Source organism: Poecilia mexicana, unplaced genomic scaffold, assembly GCF_051168715.1.
Source record: "Poecilia mexicana isolate PSO_F unplaced genomic scaffold, ASM5116871v1 scaffold_3, whole genome shotgun sequence".
Classification (NCBI taxonomy): domain Eukaryota; kingdom Metazoa; phylum Chordata; class Actinopteri; order Cyprinodontiformes; family Poeciliidae; genus Poecilia; species Poecilia mexicana.
The window spans coordinates 21,200,201-21,222,080 of NW_028263372.1; the positions used below are offsets into that span (position 1 = coordinate 21,200,201).

The 21,880-nt window shown below is 38.2% G+C and overlaps 1 protein-coding gene across 1 annotated transcript in view; it reads right to left on the reverse strand.

Moving 5' to 3' along the window:
* The window catches only part of phlpp2 (PH domain and leucine rich repeat protein phosphatase 2), a 41,025-nt gene that overhangs the window by 8,450 nt on the left and 10,695 nt on the right, over positions 1-21,880 (reverse strand). Inside the window, exons 4-13 of the mRNA XM_088004299.1 lie at positions 16,970-17,160; positions 15,364-15,489; positions 12,060-12,214; positions 9,523-9,669; positions 8,036-8,266; positions 4,615-4,817; positions 4,398-4,458; positions 2,722-2,817; positions 1,805-1,960; positions 33-233 (exon numbers count right to left, since the gene is read on the reverse strand). Coding sequence (XP_087860425.1) covers positions 33-233; positions 1,805-1,960; positions 2,722-2,817; positions 4,398-4,458; positions 4,615-4,817; positions 8,036-8,266; positions 9,523-9,669; positions 12,060-12,214; positions 15,364-15,489; positions 16,970-17,160 — 1,567 coding nt within the window. The remainder of the gene's footprint in view (positions 1-32; positions 234-1,804; positions 1,961-2,721; positions 2,818-4,397; positions 4,459-4,614; positions 4,818-8,035; positions 8,267-9,522; positions 9,670-12,059; positions 12,215-15,363; positions 15,490-16,969; positions 17,161-21,880) is intronic.

Genomic DNA, 21,880 nt, shown 5'->3' on the forward strand with positions numbered 1-21,880 from the left:
CCTCAGTTAGCTGTGATAGGCGGCAAACACACCTGGCTGGGAAGGAGAGCAGCTGGTTGTAGGCAATGTGAAGGATCCGCAGGTTCTGGTGTCCGACCAACAGAGCGCCGCAGTTCTCGTTCAGATTGTTCCCGGTCAGGTAGAGCTCCTGGAGGGTGCTGAGGCTCTCCTCTGATTGGCTGCTGGGGGGAATGCTTTCCAAGGCGTTGGCTGACACATTTAAGTATTTCAGGCTAGGAAGACAAAAAAAAAAAAGTAAGAAAAACAGAACAACCTAATCTGGGTCTGGTCTGCTACTTCTTCCACTGATATTTCACTGCAATCCAAAAGCTCTGCAAACATAACATCATTTATTCAGATGCTACACTAAAGAGTAATTTAATACTTTGGTATGTGAGTCTATTTGTTTCATTGACTCACAAAGATTTACAGTATTTTTGTTTTCACACCATCTTTCTTCTGACTGGAGGCGATATTAATATTTTTGGAGTGACTCAGCAAGAGTCAAAACTCGAGTCTGATGCAGAATCTGTGGATGGAGCTAAACATTAGGGCGATGGTCAGGAGGCCTTCTAACCTGAAAGACTCAGAGTTCATTACCAAAGATTAACAAGGGGAAAAAACAAGAAACCGATCAGCAATTGTGAGACGTGAATACTATAATAGCAAAAGTTTGCTATTAGGTATTCATAATTTTGTGACATACCAATGTTTAAAATAAACTTTGCATAAAAAATTATAGAATTTTGAAAAATGTATATTCTTTTTATTATGTTTTACTGTCTTTTGATTTATGCATTTCTTTTTCTAATTTCATATCAGAAACTAACTTGGTTAAATGAAATCTTTCTAAATCAAAATCTCCTATGGCTCTGAATAAATAAGGACTCAACTTTGGATTTATATCATGAAGTATATGCTTTAATATTTTTATTCGATACAGTATATTAAATCGTTTAACAACTAATAAAAGTTATGACCAAGCACAAAATCCAGCAAAATAAAAGTGACAGATGTATAAATGGCCGCCAGGTTTGATCATTTCCTTTCTATTTCCCTAAATGCGCTGCAGAAGATATAGTTAATCACAGAGGTAAACATCCTAGCAAGTGGAGGACTGATTTGAATATTCATTAAGCTGCACAGTGAAGGGCGGCAGTAATTTGAACTGCAGTAGATCTTATGTAACAGGCGTAATTAAGTCATTACTGGTGGTGTATCACACACAGAGCAGCAATAAAACTTGATGCAGTAAAATGTGAACCTTGTCATGTTTTTTTAAACGGTCTTTGCTGAGGAGAAGCTCATAAACACTGAAGGCCTGTTAAGATCTCGCTATCTGTGTGGCTTTTTACTACACAAAGGAAGGCAGGTAAAACAAACGGCGATAACCTTTTCGGTTTCTGTTGCATTTCATGCCGCCGTCAGTCCTGATTGCAGCTGCAGTTCACTGCGTGTTCTGCAGTTCTCGACAGCATGTCAGGAGATCCATTTCTTTTCAGAAGTCGCTGCCATAACAGTAAAGAGCATCAGGGCAACTCAACAGCTAATGGGTGTTAAGTGGTTTACCACATCGGAAATAAAGAAGCAAAAGATGCTCCAGTTATGGTTGGGAAAGCTGCATTGATCTTGACCACATTTGCTCCAACAAATCTATACGGTGCTGCTTTACGGTAACCGTTCACAGAAACATAGACTGCCAGTAAGAAGTTGTAAAGCAGAGGAACCTGTGGGCGAAGGGTCATAATGCCATCATATAAAGAGTTCAGGGCAAACACCCTCTTTAAAAGGTTAGAAGACTAACTTTAAGGCCTTGTAAAAGAGACCCTCTGGAAGTTCGCTGAGCTTGTTATGCTGCAGGTCAAGGGCTTCCAGAGGAATATGGTCAAGTAGGTCAGGCACTCTCTGCAAACGGTTGTTCCCCGTCAGCAGCTTCCTCAAACTTAAGCTGTTCAGCAACCTGTTGGAGACGTTACAGAGAGAAATCAGGACAAATACATATCCAGCTGCAGACACCGAACGTTCATCACTGAATTCACAGCCGGGCATGATTCGGCTTTTTCTAAGCTACAAAGGTCAACAACTGCAATTGTGGCGCTCCATGAAGAACATTGAAGCAAATACAGTGCCTTGCAAAATTTCTAACGCTTTGTCACATCTTAGTTTATGACCTGTCTTCTGTGTCTTCATGATGCTGTTTGTTCTCTAATGTTCCCTGACAAAAAAATTTGAGGCTTTCACACAACATCTGCATTTATACTGATGTTCAGCAGCACAGAGGTGGACTTTATTAACTAGGTGACCTCTGGAGGCACTGGGTTTTATTTTGCAAAGAGTTATCAGTTTAAAATAAGCTAAAATGCCACATGTTTGAGAATTTTATATGATAAAAACCCCCAAAAAACTAAGTATCCATGTCCATCCACTTTACCATTATGCACTATTTTATGCTGGTCTTTCACATATGCAGATGTCTGTGAATGTAACATGAAGAAAATGTGAACTTATGCAAGATACTGTGTTACACATTAACACACTAAATGTATCCAAGTTAAATATACAAGGAAAAAAAAAAACAGGAATGTATGCAACGCAGCGCCTGATGTGCATATAAATTCCAGTTGCGTGTTAAATTACGTACAAAAACTAAATGAGTAAACTTATGAAATGATATGAGCAGTAAAAGTTAATGATTCCTGATTTGGAAAAAAAAATTCAAACCTGGAAGGAAGTTCAAACAACAGGTTGTGCTGAAGGTCCAGTATCTCGATTTTCCGACAGTCACACACCCAGGCTGGAAGGTATTCCAACAGGTTCCTGTCTCAACACACATAAAACAGAAAGACAAACACTCAGACTGAGCAAAGCTGGTGTTCTGATTTATTCCACCTGGATTTTTTTGGGATTATCTGACTGTCCCTTCTCCCAATACAGCTTAAGCCTCCTCTATCTGGCAATTATTCAGCATTACTGCGTTTCTGATACCGCAATAATTATTTAACGGCAGAAAAACAATTAATCTCAAATCTCGCTTTAATTGATGAGGTGGAAAAAAACAGATACAAATAATTCAACATCTTACAAAGCAATGTAGATACATCATTTTAACTCAATGAATCAAATTAAAGTCAAAGTTGAAAGTGAAGCTACAGATACATTTTTTTTTTTGCCTTATTTGTCTTAATTAAATACTTAAGTTGGAAATAAACTGGAAGCGCATTTCTATCATTTAAAAGAAAACAAATGAAGCGGGATATGTCATAATAAGGAGTTTCAAAGATCTAATTTACACTTTTCATAGCTTTAAAGTTAGTAGCTTTGTGTTAAGGCAAGTTAAGTTTGTTTGTAGAAACAAGATATTTAAAGTGCTTTACATGTTGAAAACACAAAAGGAGTACATTACACTGGCATGAGAAATGAAGGTAAAGAAAGTCAGAATGATGACACACTAAGTGAATAATGTGACTTTCAAAAAATTTTATTCTTCCACACATTCAGTAAATTAAATATATAACTTTATGTCTCATAAGAATGAGGTCTTGCTTCATTTTTTTTTCTTTCAAGAGACAAAAACGGGCTTTCATACATGTCACTTTTATTTTTAATACTTTTTTCTTTGTGAATCCTATTTACTTTGCACCTTTAGCCATATATACTTAAACCTGTAAGTATGTATGGCTCTATAATAACTGGAACAGAAATGTTCTCCATAAATAATAGTTTACAAATAATATATTATACATCAAGTCTAAGAATAATGATAATTTGGGGTGCATATTTATGATATTTGCTCTATGTATCAATCTTGAGTGCACAAAAATGTTGAAAATATTAACCTGCTTGAAACAAAACACACACCGTGGTCATTCCAAAGAGGAATAACCATTTATTATGCTTGTAACGTTGCTATATAAGCATAATATGCTGTTCATGCCAATGGGCTGCATGTACTTAGCAGAATAAATTACTGTGAAATTTAAAAAATGAGCAACAGTTGCATAGTTTCATATTAAAGATCCTATGAACTGCTAACATCCAGTCATGATGAAACATTGTGTCGGTATCAATTACTTTTTACGTCTGGTCTTGTTCTAATAGACCCAGATTTCAAAACACATTATTAAAGTTTATGAACATAGAAAAAGCATGTGAAACAGAATCAGTCAATAAAACAAATAGAAAAAGCAAAGAAGCCTGAGTAATATTTCAAAAGTCTGATTTTTTTGGAGTGAAACTATAAATTCAAAAATATTCACTGAATATTGTCTGCAACATAATTTTACCCACACATGCTGTGGGTCACACCATTAACTAAAAGCATAAATAAATTATTTTTATGGAATATAAGAAAATCTCTGTGGCTCCACATCCACCTCTTATTCCTGTGCAGAACTCACTGTGAAAGGTCCATGTGTGTGAGCTGGTTCGGGACTGGATAGACGTTGACTGTTGTGAGGCCTGCAGGAAGACAAAGGCACCGATCATCATCAGTGAAACATCTGCATCGTTTCTGTCTCTTGTGGGTTGGTAAATTGAATGCATCATCACAGCAAAAGGGGCACACAGGGGGGCGGGGGTAATAATAGCAGCCAGTTGACGCTCCGTTTCACTCACGATTGCTGCCGGCATGAAGCATGCGCAGTGAGAAACCGCTGAGTGTGAGAGTCCCCAGCTGGTTCCGCTGGCAGTGCAGAATCTCCAGGTTGCAGACGGTGCTCAGGTCGAGCGAGTCCAAGCAATTATCGCGCAAGTCCAGCTGGGTCACGTGGCTCACTGGCTCTGGAGTCTCACATTTAACACACCTGAGTCCGTTCAACCTGCAAATAACAGAGCAAACTGAATGATGCAAACAAAGGGAAGCCTTAACATGTCTGCAGGAACACAGCAGGGAAGCTAAATTAGACGATTATTTGTAAAATAACACAACAACTTTGCAAAACAGAGCTGAATAATACAACCCCTGGCAAAAAGTATGGAATCACCAGTGTTGGATGAGCAGTCATTCAGACATTTCATGCTGTAAAACAAACTCGGATCAAAAACATGACACAATATTAAGGTCGTTCCAAAGTGCAACTTGTTGGCTTTCAGGAACACTCAAAGAAATGAAGAGAAAACATTGTGGAAGTCAGTGAATGATACTTTTATTGACCAAACACAGGGAAATAAATATGGAATCACTCAATTCTGAGGAAAAAAGTATGGAATCATGAAAAACACATAAACAAAAGACCATTCAAAATACATCACTAGTATTTAGTTGCACCATCTTTGGCTTTTATAACAGCTTTTAGTCTCTGAGGCATGGACTTGATGAGGGACAAACAGTATTTGGTGCCTACTCTCTTTGATAGCAGTTGCCAGATCAGCTTTGCAGGTTGGAGCCTTCTTGTGGAACATTTTTTTCAATCTCCACCACAGGTTTTCTATTGGGTTGAGGTCTGGACTATTTGCAGGCCATGACATCGACTGAATGTGTCTTTCTTCAAGGAATGCCTTCACTGTTTTTGCCCTATGGCACGATGCATTGTCATCTTGGAAAATTATTTCATCATCTCCAAACATCTGTTCAATTGAAGGGATGAGAAAACTGTCCAAAATGTCAATGTAAACTTGTGCATTGATAGAAGAATTAACCACAGTCATCTCCCCAGTGCCTTTGCCTGACATGCAGCCCCATATCATCAAGGACTGTGGAAATTTGGTTGTTTTCTTCAGGCAGGCCTCTTCATAAATCTCACTGGAACGGCACCAAACAAAAGTTCCAGCATCATCACCTTGTCCAATGCAGATTCTTGACTCATCACTGAAGACAACTTTCATCCAGTCATCCACAGTCCATGATTGCCTCTCCTTAGCCCATCGGAATCTTGTTCTTTTATGGTTAGGTGTCAATGCTGGTTTTCATTTAGCTTTCCTGTATTGAAATCCCACCTCCTTTAGGCGATTTCTTACGGTTCGGTCACATACATTGACTCCAGCTTCCTCCCATTTATGCTTCATCTGTTTAGTTGTACTTTTTTGGTTTTCAAGACAAATGACCTTTAGTTGTTTGTCTTGACGCTTTAATGTCTTTCTTGGTCTACCAGTACGCTTGGCTTTAACAACCATTCCATGCTGTTTGTGTTTGGACCATATCTTGGATACAGCTGACTGTGAACAGCCCACATCTTTAGCAACCATGCGTGAAGGGTTACCTTCTTCAAGAAGTTTCACAATCCTCTCTTTTGTTTCAAGGGACATTTCTCTTGTTGGAGTCATGGTTCTCGCCACTCCACTTCGTCCAGCAGCCCTCCAAGGTGTCATGACTGCAGGTGTTTTGAACTGCACACTAACGGGCACATCTAATCTGGGGCAGGTGTCCATTTAGGGAAAGGAAATAGACTGGGTGTGTCCTTTTTTCTACCTCCAATTTGAGTGATTCCATACTTTTTTCCTCAGAATTGAGTGATTCCATATTTATTTCCCTGTGTTTGGTCAATAAAAGTATCATTCACTGACTTCCACAATGTTTTCTCTTCATTTCTTTGAGTGTTCCTGAAAGCCAACAAGTTGCACTTTGGAATGACCTTAATATTGTATCATGTTTTTGATCCGAGTTTGTTTTACAGCATGAAATGTCTGAATGACTGCTCATCCAACACTGGTGATTCCATACTTTTTGCCAGGGGTTGTAGAAGCAATTGAACCACATAACTGTGACTTCTGCAAAGCTGTTTTGGTGTTATGACTTTATCAGTCCAGATAAACAGGTAGGAGAATTTCAGGGTACATGACTGCCAGGTGATGCCCTGTGGTCTGATCAGGGCTCTAGGTCACATGTGTCAAACTCGAGGCTCGGTGGCCAAATCTGGACCACTGTAGCTTTTTATGTGGCCCTTTCGACTCCAAGTTACATCAACTACTAGTCCTTCCAGCTTTTCCACAAATCTGCAAAATTCATACAAAATCAACAGATCCTGCAAATGTTTCTTAAAATTGGCCGAAAACATTGAAGTGACTGCTGCCTCTTCCTTACTTGATGTTAATCTATAGTCTGTGGTCGATACGGCGAGTAATAAAAAGTTACATTTAGCCTCATACATTAGTAAAAATATCATAAAAATTCCTTACAGACATTTCTAAATTAGCGCCACAAAATGTGTGATTTTGATTGCAAAGAAAAACAAAACAAAAAAACATAAAATCCTGGATGGACTGATCAGTGTGAAAAGCTGTTCAACATTATCTAATTTTAAGAAATGCTTGTTGAAAACTGACACAAACAGCTATTTACTGACATTTTAACAGCTTAATGGGTTTTATCAAAACATTCTGGCAACACCGGGCCTTTAAGAACATTCAGATTTTTGATACGGGCCAAAATGAAAATGAGTTCGACACCCCCTGCTCCAGGTAGATCACATAATTCATATTCACAAACAATAACCTGTCTTTTATAAGAGCTGCAAGCCAACTAATCCATCACAGATGCACCTTAGTCCTTATAAGTGCAGCCTGCTGAGGTCGAGCCACACCTCAAGCCCCAAGGTCAGGTCATTATCTGGCAGTCGCTGGAGTGCAGGTTGCTGGCTTAATCTCCAGAGCTGCAGGATATTCATTGAGAACAGCTTTCATCTCCTTTATTACCTGCCTCAGAGGTCCTGGTGAGCAAAGTGCTTAGTGTCCCACTGTTTATGTGCAGAACAGCAGGATGCTGAATAGCAGCAAAAAAAAGAAAAAAAACATGACTGTGGTTGGCAGCTCCCAGGTGTGAATGTAGGCGTGAAATAGGGCAATGCAGTAAAAGGCATTTGTTCACAGCACATCTGGCATCTATAAATAAATATTAGTTAAAAAAAAGAGGCTTGGAGGAGTTGTGAAGAACACAGGAGCAGCTGAAGTTCAGCTGGCTGGAGTTTGTGACAGAATGTTCCCTTTTCTATCCACAATTTGAAAAGAAAGTTAAAAAGAAGCAAAAACTACAACTATCTGAAGAACACACAGAGATTCCCTCTGTTGACAAGAGAAAGGAGGAAGGTAGAAAACAACCCACCGCAGATCGATGTTCCTCAGGTGGATCATTCGAGCCAGAGTGGACAGCTCAAAGCTCTCCACTCGGTTTCCGGCCATGGCCAGCTTGTCCACTGCACACAGTTTCTCCAGGACCGTCGGGACGTGAGAGAAGTTGTTGAAGGAGAGGCCCAGGCTGTTGAGCTGAGACAGATCACCAAGCTCTTCAGGTAGTGAGCTTAGGTGGTTCCCATCTAAACACAGAGTCTGCAGGCTAAGGAGTGGGGGAAAAAAGGATTGTTTGTCTGTTTATCAGCCTTTGGGGTAAATGGTTACTAAGCAACTTCCAACATTCAGCAGATATAGTGGTAATATAATAATATAATACATAATTTAACCAAATGTGTCATTCAATTCAACTCAGTTTATTTATGTACATTTTTGTCAATAAGAGCCATTATAAAAATATCCTCCTGTCAGGGTGGTTATACTTCACAAAAGGATATAAGCAATAATAACAAACTTTAGACTAATTTTACCAGAACATAGTTCTATATTTAATCACTTTAAAAGCAGAGGAGTGGAGCAGAAGAGAGAGGGAGTTGATAACAAATCAGTGTTCAAGAGCCATAACTCTTGATTACGGAGCAGCGATCACACTTTGAAACAAGATTTATGTCATTCCAAGGCCAGAAATTTACAACATTTATAGATTTTGAAAAATGAAAGCTTGTCCCAGATTAGCGCAAGCACTCATAGGAAGCAGCTTTTATGTAACTTTAATATTGAACACATGCTAATGCAGGGAAATACAGAAAGTTGTGATTGTAATTTGGATGCCAGAACATAAACCCTGTAAATCATTACTGGTTAAATTCCCAAAAAAATTATATTATGAGAGTTTCATCAATAGTTCCTTTGAGGTTAGGAGACTTTTTTATTATTGTAATTGAACAGAAGTATTCTATATGACTGCATGGTAACCAACAAATACAGGTATATTTATCTCCAGTTGATATATGTACATATATATTTATAGTTTATTTGTCCAGGTGAAAAGAGAGGTGCCCTGGGTAGGAGCATCAATGCATGCAACAGGCAAAGCACATACAAATATCTGTAATCATAACCATTTCAAATTATTGAGAATATGAGAACTTAATTTTTTACAAAACTCCACCTTTGTTACAAGGTATAACAAAAATGCCTCCCTCTTTATCAGAACAGTTTCTGGGGTAAAATTTCTACCCCAGAAAATGTTTGATTTGCTCTATAAAGAGCAGTTCCAGAATATGAATGATATATATATATATATATATATATATATATATATATATATATATATATATATATATATATATATTGTGTTTTCTCGCAGGCTGTGCAGCATGTTGCTCTTAAAACTGGATAGAACAGTTTATCCTATTTGCTGTACAGTATTTTTGTGCTACAACTAACCATGCTAATCACATGCTATGTTTTGCATATAGGCTCTGTGTATGTCACGTGTGCTGCAGATGTGTCTCTGACCTCTGCAGGTTGCCGATCTGAACAGGGATGGTGTGCAGATTGTTGCAGGAGAGGTTCAGCTCGGTCAGAGAGAGGATCTCACCGACACACTCAGGGAACACACCCAGACGGTTGTGAGATATGTTCAGACTCTTCAGCTGGGAAAACCTAAAGAGAAAGGGGAAAAAAATGCTTGTTTAGCCTTTAGGACATCTTTGTTATTGCTTCATTCTCTATATGTACTATGAGCTCTTTTGCAAAAAATACTTTTTTTTTTTACAGTAAAATCTAAATGTTCAAGTGTTGCTTTCAGCAAGTATCTCATCAAATTCTCATCAATGGTAATATCTACAAACAAAGGGCTGCCGAGTGATGCTGTAGGCAGACAAGGGGATCTAAAACGGATACTAGTCATTAACTACAGCCGCTCTAATGACACATCACTTAAAAACAACCAGAGCAGAAATGAACAGCAGCTGAATTCCTGTCCTTGGTAATGGATGGCAATCAGATAAAAATCTTTTCACATTTCTGTTGTAGTTTTATACTCTATATTGGTTCACATACAAATGTTATATAGAGTAATGCCATATGAGCTGAGTGTGTAAGAAATAAATGACATAGTGAAACAACTTGTCGTTTTACACTGTGTGTATTTTTACACGCAGTAAAATTAAAGATTATTTTTGTGATAGAACAAATTAAAACTTCTATAATTTTAACCAACCAAACTGTTTTTTTAATGATGATAATAATAGCTGGTTAATGGTGTGTTAAAACAATCATTTTCAAGGTCAATAAAATTTCTGACTGTGATGTGAAGCAACTGAGCACTAAAAGCCAAAAAGGTGAGTTGTTCGTGATGATGTTTGCTTCATCAGTGCAGCGAAGAAGTGTTTAAAAAAAAACCCTGCCACTAAATGAGATTGTACAGTAGACCATAAAAAAAATTCATCCAACAGGCAAATAAACCGCTTTTTGCTACGAGTATTGCTAAGTTATATGCAAGGCAGCCGTATCAGATTTTAAAATCAGGGTTGAGAAGAATCTGCAACTCTCATTGTTAATTTTTCAAATTTAAAAAGTAAAATTAGAGAGCTTAGATACAGTACCTTCTTCAACCAATCGATCTAGGTGCTAGGCTAGCTAGGTGCTAGCTAGGTGCTAGCCTAGCCACCTAGGCTAGCTAGGTGCTAGCTAGGTGCTAGCCTAGTCACCTAGGCTCATAGACATAATATAAGCATAGACGCCTCATGGACCGCTCCGGCGCAGGAAATACGGCGGCCATCTTGGAGCGGTATACCCTCCTACTTTGCTCAATCAAAACAGCAGAAGATGCCTCAGCACTGAGGGATATTGTTGTTCGGATCTATGTATTATTGATGTGAGGGCTCCACAGACAACATTTCACAAGTAAGATGGACATATTATTGTGTATATATTGTGATTAGAATATTACTTTACTGATTTATGTCCACCGGCGAGATACCAGCTAATATTAGCTACAGTGCTTGGTGTAATATGGGTTCAGCCCCGCTATGAAGGCTAACTGAGATTCTGTTAATCTAAAAAAAAATAATTATTCTCTAACATTGACTTAGATTATCTGACACAAGGGCCTATATTAGAAATGAAACAATATAACACATATTATAAAACTTATATTATGTGTTATAACATTCACCGGCAAAGTTTACACAGGTGGTAAAGACTATTATTTATATTCTTTCACTCTGTCAAAAGTAAGATACATCCTAAATCTTCCGTTTTTGTTTTGAAAATTTCCTAAAGACACGATGTGAGGAAGAAGAGGGAGAAATCTATAAAGAGAGACGGATTCACTGCAGCACGGATAAATCTCGCATCGGATTTTGGACTCGTCGGCTTAAAAACATATTTTAGTTATATATATATATATATATATATATATATATATATATATATATAATATATATATATATAATTCAGTATTAATAATTTATTTGTGCCATTATTAATCTTTATTTATTAGTGTTTGTATAGTTATATAAATATATATTGATATTACTAAATAATTTATTAAATAAATTATGAACGGCTGTGTGCTTTGTAATATGCTCTTCATACATCGATATCAGAATATTCCATTCCTATTCTATTGTTATAGCCACTAAGCATATTTAAATATGATGAACTATGTATTAAAAACATACTTAAAAAATATAATTGTTTATAAATGTTGCTTTGATAGATGTTTCAATATGGTTTACAGTAACAAAAAAGTGTGTTATGATCGATTAAATCCGCTGATACGTCATTGTGCCTGCTAAACACATAAGGCTGAGTGGAGTGGAGTACCGCTCCAAGATGGCCGCCCTAAATCTCGTCAGCGACAATAGGCGAGAGCGGTCCATGAGGCGTCTATCCTTATATTATGTCTATGCCTAGGCTAGCCAGGTGGCTAGGCTAGTTATAACTTTTTTTCTTTCTTTTTTCATTCATTGCTGCAGCTATGCTGGGTTCTCCAGCTGACAGGTGTTAATGTCTAATCCTGAGAAAACGTGTGAATCTCCAGGTACCTGGGGAGGTTAAGCAGGCTTCCAGGCCCCTGCAGCCTCATGAAGTTGTGCCGCAGGTTGAGGTGGGTGAGGTCCTGACAGTAAAACAGATATTCAGGCACCGTCTCCAGGCTGTAGCAGGACAGGTCCACCACACTCACCGTCTGAGAAACCACCTGCTCACGCAAACACACACACAACAAGAGAGACGGGAATACGTGAAATACTTAAGCTAATGTCTGACGTGTCTTGTGTTCCAGCAACATGTACTAATGCTCTGCTACTGTATTAGACAAAGGTCAAGTTGCATGGTTCTTTACGCTTTATTCTTCTCCACATAGCAGAAAATTGCAGCAAATATTTGATATATTTGTTACTTGCTATGGTGATAATTAGTCTCAAACTTCTTTGGGCCTTTTTGATCTCTTAAGTGGATGCAAATCAGTCAATCCAACTTTATTTTGTACTTCACTTTTCATATGTTCAGTTATAACATAAAGTCTTTTTGCAGAAACTAAATCTAGACTCAAATGTAGAAACAACCAACAAGTGACACATACACATCAATGCTAACCTATAAAAAATAAGACTTTTCTGGAGCCACAAAAACCCTTGACAGTTGGAAAACTCATCAGGTTTTGTTGATACAGTAATTATGACTGTTTATTTTTTACTTCTAAAGAAAAACATTATTTCAAAACATCAAAAATTGCAATGAGGATATAAAGCAACAGAGGATTCCTCACTTCAAAAATAAACTAAACTGAATTAAAAATTTCAAATGGAAGACCCCTAGAGCGATTCCTTTTTAGGGTCTTTACATATAAATTCGATTTCCATTGTAAATAAGCAAATTCTTTTAAGAGTCTTTGTAAAGAGGTCAAAGAGCCGGATGTTGCTCATGTCGCAGAAACCCTGATTTAGGGAAATAAAGGAGTATCAAATCAGGATAGCAATCATATGTGTGATTGGTCCGAGTTTTGTTTGAACGAGAGAGAAGCGAAACACATCCGGTCTACACAAATAAAACTAAAACTCTCACGCATTCTCTGTTTCCCAGGCTAAGAGAAGGATGTCCTTAATCTGGAGCAAGGACAACATGATAAATGTTAGTCACTGAATAATCTGTTACACAACTAGTGCTACCTCGTGAGTGTCGTTTTTACATCAAGCCATGATAAATCACAAACTAATCTAAAGGGTGAAAGATAAGTGATTTTTTTTGCCTTGTGTGAAATATTGACTGTCATGGCGCTAAAGACTATGATAATTATTTCTCTTTGGTTTTAGGGTTCTGTGCCATACTGGGTTTATTTTGTGTAGCAGATTTTGGTGATCATTTTAACATCTTCATCCTGCTCAGTTGTTTGTTGTACTTTCTTTGCTTATTCATTTCCACAAACCATTTCCACTCAGCGCCTCAGCTCAGACTCCCCACATCAGATTCCCCTGGTCCCTGTCACTTACATCACCTCCCCTGTTTTTATACCCCTGGCTTTCTGAAAGGCATCGTCTCTGATCTTGTTTTGTTTCTTCTTCTTCTTTTTTTTTCTAGCATTTTTCTTTGTTTTTTTGTCACTTTATTCAAAACAGGAAAAATGTGTGCAAGATATTAATAAAATATGCTTTGAACCAGATTTATCTTAAGCTAGTTTTTATTTTTAATAAAACAGCCTAATATAAAGCATACATTATATGTCTCCATATGTCTCCAAGTCTCCATATGCCCAATATGCAATCATTGTACAAAGTCATGCTGTCAATGCAGAAACTACTGATTTTCAACCAGCCGTTTCCTGACATTACAAGAAAAGTCTATCAGGTTGGGGGAAAATTTAAGACTTTCTGGTAGTTTGTTCCTTTCTGTAATGCTTGTGAATGAGAAGGCCGTCTGTGCAAAGGCTGGGCTGCATGGCCATTGTCAAGTCACTTTAGAAATTAAAAAGTAAATACATACAGTACTTAAATAATTTCCTTAAAGAAGGAAAAACCATAAGAAAGTACTTTAGTTTACAGATTTAAAACCACAAACTCAAAATGAATTTAAAATAGTTGATGAAAATGAACCTGATACATGATGCCCAGAATAAAACAATATCATTATTTATATATTTGTATATATGAAAAAAATGAAGAGTCTACTGCACTGAGCCTCATTGAAAACCTTCTGGTTTTTCCACTAAATACTGATTTCTGAACTCTTCCTCAGTTAAAACACTAATATTGTTGTTAATGAATGAACATGAACTTGTTTTCTTTGCATTATTTGAGGTCTGAAAGCGCTGCATCGTTTTGTTATTTTGACCATTTCTCATTTTCTGCAAATAAATACTAAAGTTTTGCTTGTAATTTCTGAGACATGTTGTCAGTAGTTCATAGAATAAAAAAGCAATGTTGTCTCTTAGTATTTTCCAGAGCTGTATGTGACTTAGGGAAGAGTGAAAAAGTGACAAGCCAGCTGGAAATTTAAACCTATGTCTAATTCTACATTTTTAATACTCTAACCTTGACGTTTTAATGGGAACTTTGTTTCCTGCTTTTTACTCATCTTTGCATTCTCAGTGTTCCTCCTGGGAGATCATTGTGAAGATACAAATGCACACACTGACTTTCTCGCTCTCTCATGCACATATACACTGACTTAATGGTTTAGGCGATTTATGCAGTGTTGCATAAAAACTGTCCACAAAGCTTCATCAGTCATGATCTGTAGCTACAAAAACCCTTTGGTCTACATGTCTGCCTAACTACAGTGCAGTAAAAGGCCTTTTCTAAGCAAATACTCCATACCACAGGAGGCAGAGAGAAGTTGTGGATTTACCATGAATCTGTAGTTAATTGCGTATTTTTTATGACTTCCTATCCCTGGTCTCCTTCTTTTGCAAACTGTTTCCTGGCTCTGGCTCAGCTCAGATTCTCGCATCATTCAGCTCCAGAAAGGAGCTGTAACAGCATCACCCAGTAATTATTATATTATGCGCAAAGCAAAGCAAACCGAGCAGAGCAGAACTTCAAGAAGAGAAACAGCTGCAAGCAGTTGACATCATTCTCTGAAAACCAGGGTAAGACACAAATACAGAAATATATTGATGCTAAAGTAGCATTTGCTAATCCACAGTGACTCACAAGATAAAATGCTCTCCTGCTGAGAGACGCTGGAGAAAAACAAAAAACAGATGTGTCCACAAACTGAGGTAAGTACAATCTAAGTAGACACGTGGGCTTGAATTAATAAACATCTCATTTGTGAAGCCAGTGAGATGTCTAGGAGCCACATCAGCCAGAATGGAGCCGTACCGCCACACGCTCTGTGTTCCTTGCTTACTTTTGACGCCTGCCGGTGCCATCGCTGGTAGTCGGCGAGCGTGTCGAAATTGACAAAGTAAGTTTGTGCCTGCGATCCGGCGGAGCTGAACATCAGACAGTGCTGCCTCCGCTTCACCTCCTCAACCTCGACACAGTGGAAATAAGAGAGAAAGTCACACGTTAAGACACTTCATTTCCATTCAGTTAGCAAAAATTATGATCAGGTTTATGTTACAGATCTCAGACTTTATACATGATTACTGCTCCTACAGAACAGAGATGCTGAGTTCAGACGTTAGCTGGATCACAGGAAATATCGAGTGGTTCTTTAATATTGCTTATTCTAGCGCTTCACACACAATGAACAGTTAAAACAACCAATAAAGCCGTCAGTCCGACCGATTTTAAGCCATTCCCACTGCCTACTTTCCTGACATGCTAAGATTTATTTTCAGTCTTATATATTGTGAGGGTTTCAAGTCAATGCTGACTGAAGTCATACAGCAGAAGTTTAATGATCCAACTCGTCTTTGGTTACACACAATCTGCTGAGGGAAAATGCGAGAGCAAATCATTAAAAAAAAAAAAATTTTAACTCTTGGCATGTCATAAGTTAGACCGTTTGTTTATCTACATCTATCATGAGTAAAATTCAATTAGATCAATGAAGCGTTGTTTGTGCAACCAGATGGCAAATCAAATGATCAGTGGAGAGAAACGTCATTTATACCAAGGCAAAGGCTCAATGTTCGTCTTTAATAATGAAAAGCTGAAATATATATGCATATATATATATAGGAGGGGAAACTGCAGACCCACACTGAGGATACTGTCAGGAAGTAGAAGAAGAGCTTTGAGGATCTTTTGAATCAACTCAGCATCTTCCTCCTCCGTGGAAGAGGCGGAGCTGGAGAAACTCAAGACTGTCATGGTGGTCCCAGTTTTTAAGAAAATGAAATGAAAACCGTTTTCACGCTATGAGGGATCATATTTCTCAACTTCCTTGGGGAAGTTTATTTCAGGTTGTTGAAAAGGATCCAAGAGGAATCATGTAGCTTCTGTCCTGGCCATGGAACAATGGGCCTGACCTTTACCCTTCTGGAGTTGCTGAACCAGTCGTGGCTTCGTTATCCAGTCTACGTAGTTTTGTGGATCCTGAAAATGCTAACAGGAAGGACACGGTGACAGAGATGCATGGTCAAATAATCAAGAGTTTTCTTTCTGATGTGAGTTGGAGCACTGGATAAGTTAGCAGTCAATGGCCTCCAATCCTGTTTTAATAACACATGATCTTCAAAGTTGTGGCATTGTGTATTTTCAAGGCACATTTTAAAGCCCAGTCATGTAGCTATGTTACCATTTTCTGTTCTAAAAATGCTGTCAAACATGACTCAAAGGAAGTCTGATGCCTTGAAATTGGGTCCCTGTCTCTTTAAGAAGCTCCTGCTCGTTCCGTTTACAATCGTTGGACTGAGATGAGTCTGTATTTTTCATACCAAAGCATTTGATTTACAGCTGCATGTTAACGTTTTTACTTGGTCCAAACATGCAAGTGTAGCTTGGGTTGCAGCCTCTAGCCTGTGGAGAGTAAGATGTCAATGCAAATTCAGATCATGAACTCTCACCTTTCCGCCCACCAGGGGCAGAATGTGCATCTTCCCCGCCAGACTGTCTTTCACAGAGGCCACTATTAAACACGTGCCGCACAGAATAACCTGCCGCTCTGCCCACTTGTGCAGCTGCGTCTTGCCTTTCCGAACGCTGAACACACCCTTCAACAAGGTCCGCTCCTGCTGGTCTGCATTCACTGGCCTCTCTGGAAGGAAAGAAACCCACACAGAGCTTAATATGGGCCTACAGGCATTTATCTAACACACAATACCCCCTAATTCTTAGAATCAATCCAGTTTCAGAGAAACAGAAACAGCTAATTACTGGCACGTCTTCAGGCTCTACAGAGATCGGATGCTTCCAGAAAATGAAGTCATATAGAAAGTCGTGGATCAGTCATGATCAGTCTGATATCACCTGTTTATTAGACGCCGCATTGTTCCAGGAAATGGTGTTACATCACTACTTAGGATCTTTACCTTAGCATACATCAATGAAACATGATTTTGGACAGTAAAAAAATATGAAAAATGTGGGGGCAGGGGGTTTGCTACCACCGAGTGCTAGACGTATGGATAAACGAATCGGCTTTTGTCACATTTAAAGTCATTCTGTCCAGTTTATTTCTGCCAGCTTGCACAGCGGGTAACCCAGTGGCCACCGTTGCAGGAAACGTCCGACTGCAGAGCTGCCGTCTCTGCCAGCTTTCAAGAACACTCAGTTAAGAGACAAGCCAATTAAGCTCAAAGGAGAAAGAGCCCACCTCAGACTCCTGTCCTCTGTTTTTAAATTCCCCTCAAACCAACTCACGCTTCCTCCCACTCAGATGCTCTTCTAAGGGAATCTGCTTACTCCAGCACATTTTGTCCAGCTCATTCTTTTTCTCCGTGTCCCTTTCACTTTGCAAGGGCATTCTAACACAAAGAAGTGTTCCTGCTGCTATTCCTCAGCAGACAGCCGATCATGAACAAGTTAAGCGTGCCTGACAACAAACTGCTTGGCTGCAATTTTTGGGCGTTTTTTTTTCTTTGAAAATTAGAGACACGATATGTTATTTTAGTGAAATGGAGTTAAATAAAAGAGAGCAACTATAGCTTCCTTGTTGTTAGATATTTAAAAAATATATTAAATAACTTCACCCAGGCTAAATGGGTGTTCTTACTAACTAAACCAGGGTGTCTCTTCAACATGGTGTTCTGATGTAAATAAAAGAAATGCATTGTATTATTTCTCCACCTCTGTGACATATAGCCAATTTAACTCAAAACAAAAATGAACTGTAATGGGGAAAGTGTAAAAATTAAAGAGTCTAGTCAGAGGAATGCTAACAGGATAAATAAGAATCACACTATTGAACAGTCCTGAAACTAACAAGAAATCTTTGAATTATTAGCAATACTAGCCTTATCTGATTTTGTCCCTGTTTGAAATAACAATATTATGGTGAATCTATGGATTAAAAACAAATAGCCTGGGGTTGCTTGTGATATTCATATCTGGAAAATGGACTTTTTTTCTGTTTCTTTCTTAAAAGGTACAGTTTGCTTTGGCTAGTGAGAAAACAATAGAGGTAAATATTTCCTCATTCACATGTTTTCTGAAATGTATCAAACTATGATACATTTCGTATTGCAGACTATTAGCCTGCAATAGGATAATACCTATTGCAGACATTATCCAGTCATATTTAATGGTGATGAGGACAACTGAAGGATCCACAGGAGTCTTCTGTGGGTGTAAATAATTTCTTCTTGTAGATATTACATCTTTTAACTTTGCACATATTTTCTATGCAAAGAACATAAAGTAAAACAAACAATAAACAATAAGGAAGTGCACAAATGTGGGGTGGAAAGAAAATGACATACTGTCTTTCTCATTTTTTTTTAACAAATAAAAAGTAAAAAAAAATTGGTGCATTAGCATCTAGCCACTTTAACTTCTAAATAAAGGCGTGTTTCGTTGAGCCTCTCCTCAACGAAACACGGTGGTGGCTGCATTATGCTGTGGGAATCCTTTTGTCCAGCAGGGATGGGGAAGCTTGTCATGGAAAGAATCACCTAAAATGAAAGCTCAGACCTAAATGCAACTGGTTAAAAAATAATGTTCACAGTTACTTTCCGTCCGTTCTGAATGAGCTTGAGCCGTTTTATAAGCAAGAATCAGCAAAACTTTATGTCTGTGGAAAGCTGGAACCAAATCGATTGCAGCTATACGGGAGCATTGAAAGGCGGTGCTACAGAGTATCAACTTAAAAAGGTTCAATACAAATGCAATCCATACTTTTGACATTTTTATTTGGGGCGGGGGGGATGAGTGCATATATAACTTCCTGTTAATTTACCATCATTCCAACTGTGATTGGATCTGAAAACATTACAGTAAAAAATACTTTTGCAAGTAAATAAAGCATCTGTGCACTACAACTACCTGTGTGAAAACCAGAGTCCCATTTACGCAACACCAACGCAAAAGCCCCAGCCTTCAGGAGCCAACTTTTAAAGCAAACACACATGCGATCCCTCACTGTCGGCAGGGTTATTAGTTGCCAGGGAAACATGTTGCTCACAAAATCAAAGTCCAATCTGAGTTGGTAAATCTCCATACTGTCTCCTGCAGCCTCTCGCAGTTCTGCAGAGAGTCAGCCAAATCCATTACGTCCAGCTGATGACAAATCGTGTTGACCGTTCCCAGCAGCTCCACGGGGGCTTGGTGACACGGTCAGAGCGTGTTGTGTAACACAGTTTCCCCAAGATGCCGTGCTGCTTCCACTAAGCTAATGATCAACTGGGGTCAGACGTCGTTTAAGTGGAGGCTGTTAAAAACCCAGGGACGGGGGAGGCGAGAAACCGATCAGTCGAATGTGCGACTTCTTATCTCTTCACTCAAGTGTGTCTGTGGCCTTCACCGGGACATTTCTGGGACATCTCGCTTCACGTGACACGGCAGACGAGACACAAGGCCGCAGAGGGGTGAATTCTGATAACCAGAGAGAAAAAAAACAAACAAAAAAACGGGAAAACAGACGCAAAGAGAGAGGAAGTAGGTGAGGAAAGAAAGACCTGAGAGTGTGAAAAAGTAAACTGAGATTTGAGAACCTGAATCCGCAACTGATCCCTAAAACTAATTCTTTTTATGTGCTTTAATGTTGTATAACTTACGTTTTAAGTAGATTCCTGTTTCGGAACAAAGCAAGATGGTTCCAGTAATGAAAATATAGCATTACTAGCAAACTGCAGGATGCATCGATATGAGATAATAAACTATTTTTTTGTGCATTTTTAGAAGAACTGCTAAATAACAGTGTGGATGATTTGGAGAGCAGAGACAAATGTCGCCGTCTCTGAGTTTGCTTTTTTAATCTTGCAAAGTTTTTACCTACAACTACTTTCCACAGCTGGGATTTTGCAAACCAAAACAAAAATAGTTTTTTAATGTCAGCTTGCATTTTCTCTGCCTCTTTCTGTTAAAACAACTTGGGGGGGAGAAGAGACATTTTGATCGTCACTGTTAAAATATTTTGATTTTAGGCTACAACTGGATCACTGCTTTAAAATATCCTGCCACTAATCATTGTTGAAACTGTAAAGGTTGAATAAAACTTTTATTATGCCACAATAAAAGCAGTAAAACTAAAGTTATGGTTTTGATGGGCCTTTAAACCCAACAAAACAAAAACTATTCTAAAATTCTTTTGTTGGACCTTTAAATCATAAAAAAAACATGTTAATAAACATATACAGTGTACATAAAAAGTGCATAACTGTTAAAATGTCAGTCTGTCGCAATTAAAAAATGTCACCATAACAATAACATAATCATCCACCTTTAATGTGACATGTACATATATCCTGTACAACTCAACTGGAAAGCAAACAAATCTGGTTGCAGCAAACTAATACTATGTTGATTTATTTTCAGCATTTAGTCTTCTTTGGTAGGAGTCTATCAGCATATTTGTTCACTGCAAAAATGCAAAAATATTGTCCAAATCTCAGATTGTAGACATACATATTTTTCATGTTACCTCACAGACGTTCTGTCAGATTTACTTTTGAACTCTGGCTTGGGTTACACAATAAAATATTAAATATGGCCATACTTTTTTGTTGATGATGTCTAAAAACTATCCATAGCATCACATATCCACCATCATGTTTCACTGAGTACATGGTGTTTTTGGTGACTGTTATTTTTGTGCAAAAAAAAAAAAAAAAAACCTTCTGGAAATGAGTCCATAAAGATCAATTTTGTTTCATTTGACAGTAATAAATTCTCCAACCAGATTTGTGGAGATTTTTAGTAAGGTGTTAACATTTTCTTTGGATGAAAATCATTTTCTCTTTCAGCCATAAAATATGAGCCAGAAATTCCTGCAGTTACTTTGGCAGCTTCCCTGCACAGTCTCCATCTTGTCTGGACTGGTGTTAGAGAAATATCACCTTAGATTAGTGAAGACCGTCACACTGTCGCACATAATGTTGTGGAATTGTTTTACAGCCTTCTCCAGAATGATACCTTTCAAAGACGAGATCCCCTTGATCACTGTGAAGTTTCAAAACTTCACAGTTTCAAACGCTGTTTGAACCCTGAGCAGCCATTAGATGCTCTTACAGCTGCTGCACAAAAGCGTTCAGACCTGTTGAAATTCTCCCATTTCAACATTTCCTCATTTGCAGCTTTAGGTAAAAGAAGCAAATGAGAAAATGTAAGAAAAACAGTATATTTTCTTTTTTCTTACACTTTCCCATTAGAAGGTTATTTTTGTTTTTAGTTAAGTTGGCTATATGGGACAGAGGTGGAGAAACACTGCAATGCTTTCCTTTTATTTACATGTGTTACATCACAAAAACCTGGCATCTTAGCAGGACTGTGTAGGCCTTTTAGAGCCACTGTTAAACACCCTCACAATGAACACAAAGAAA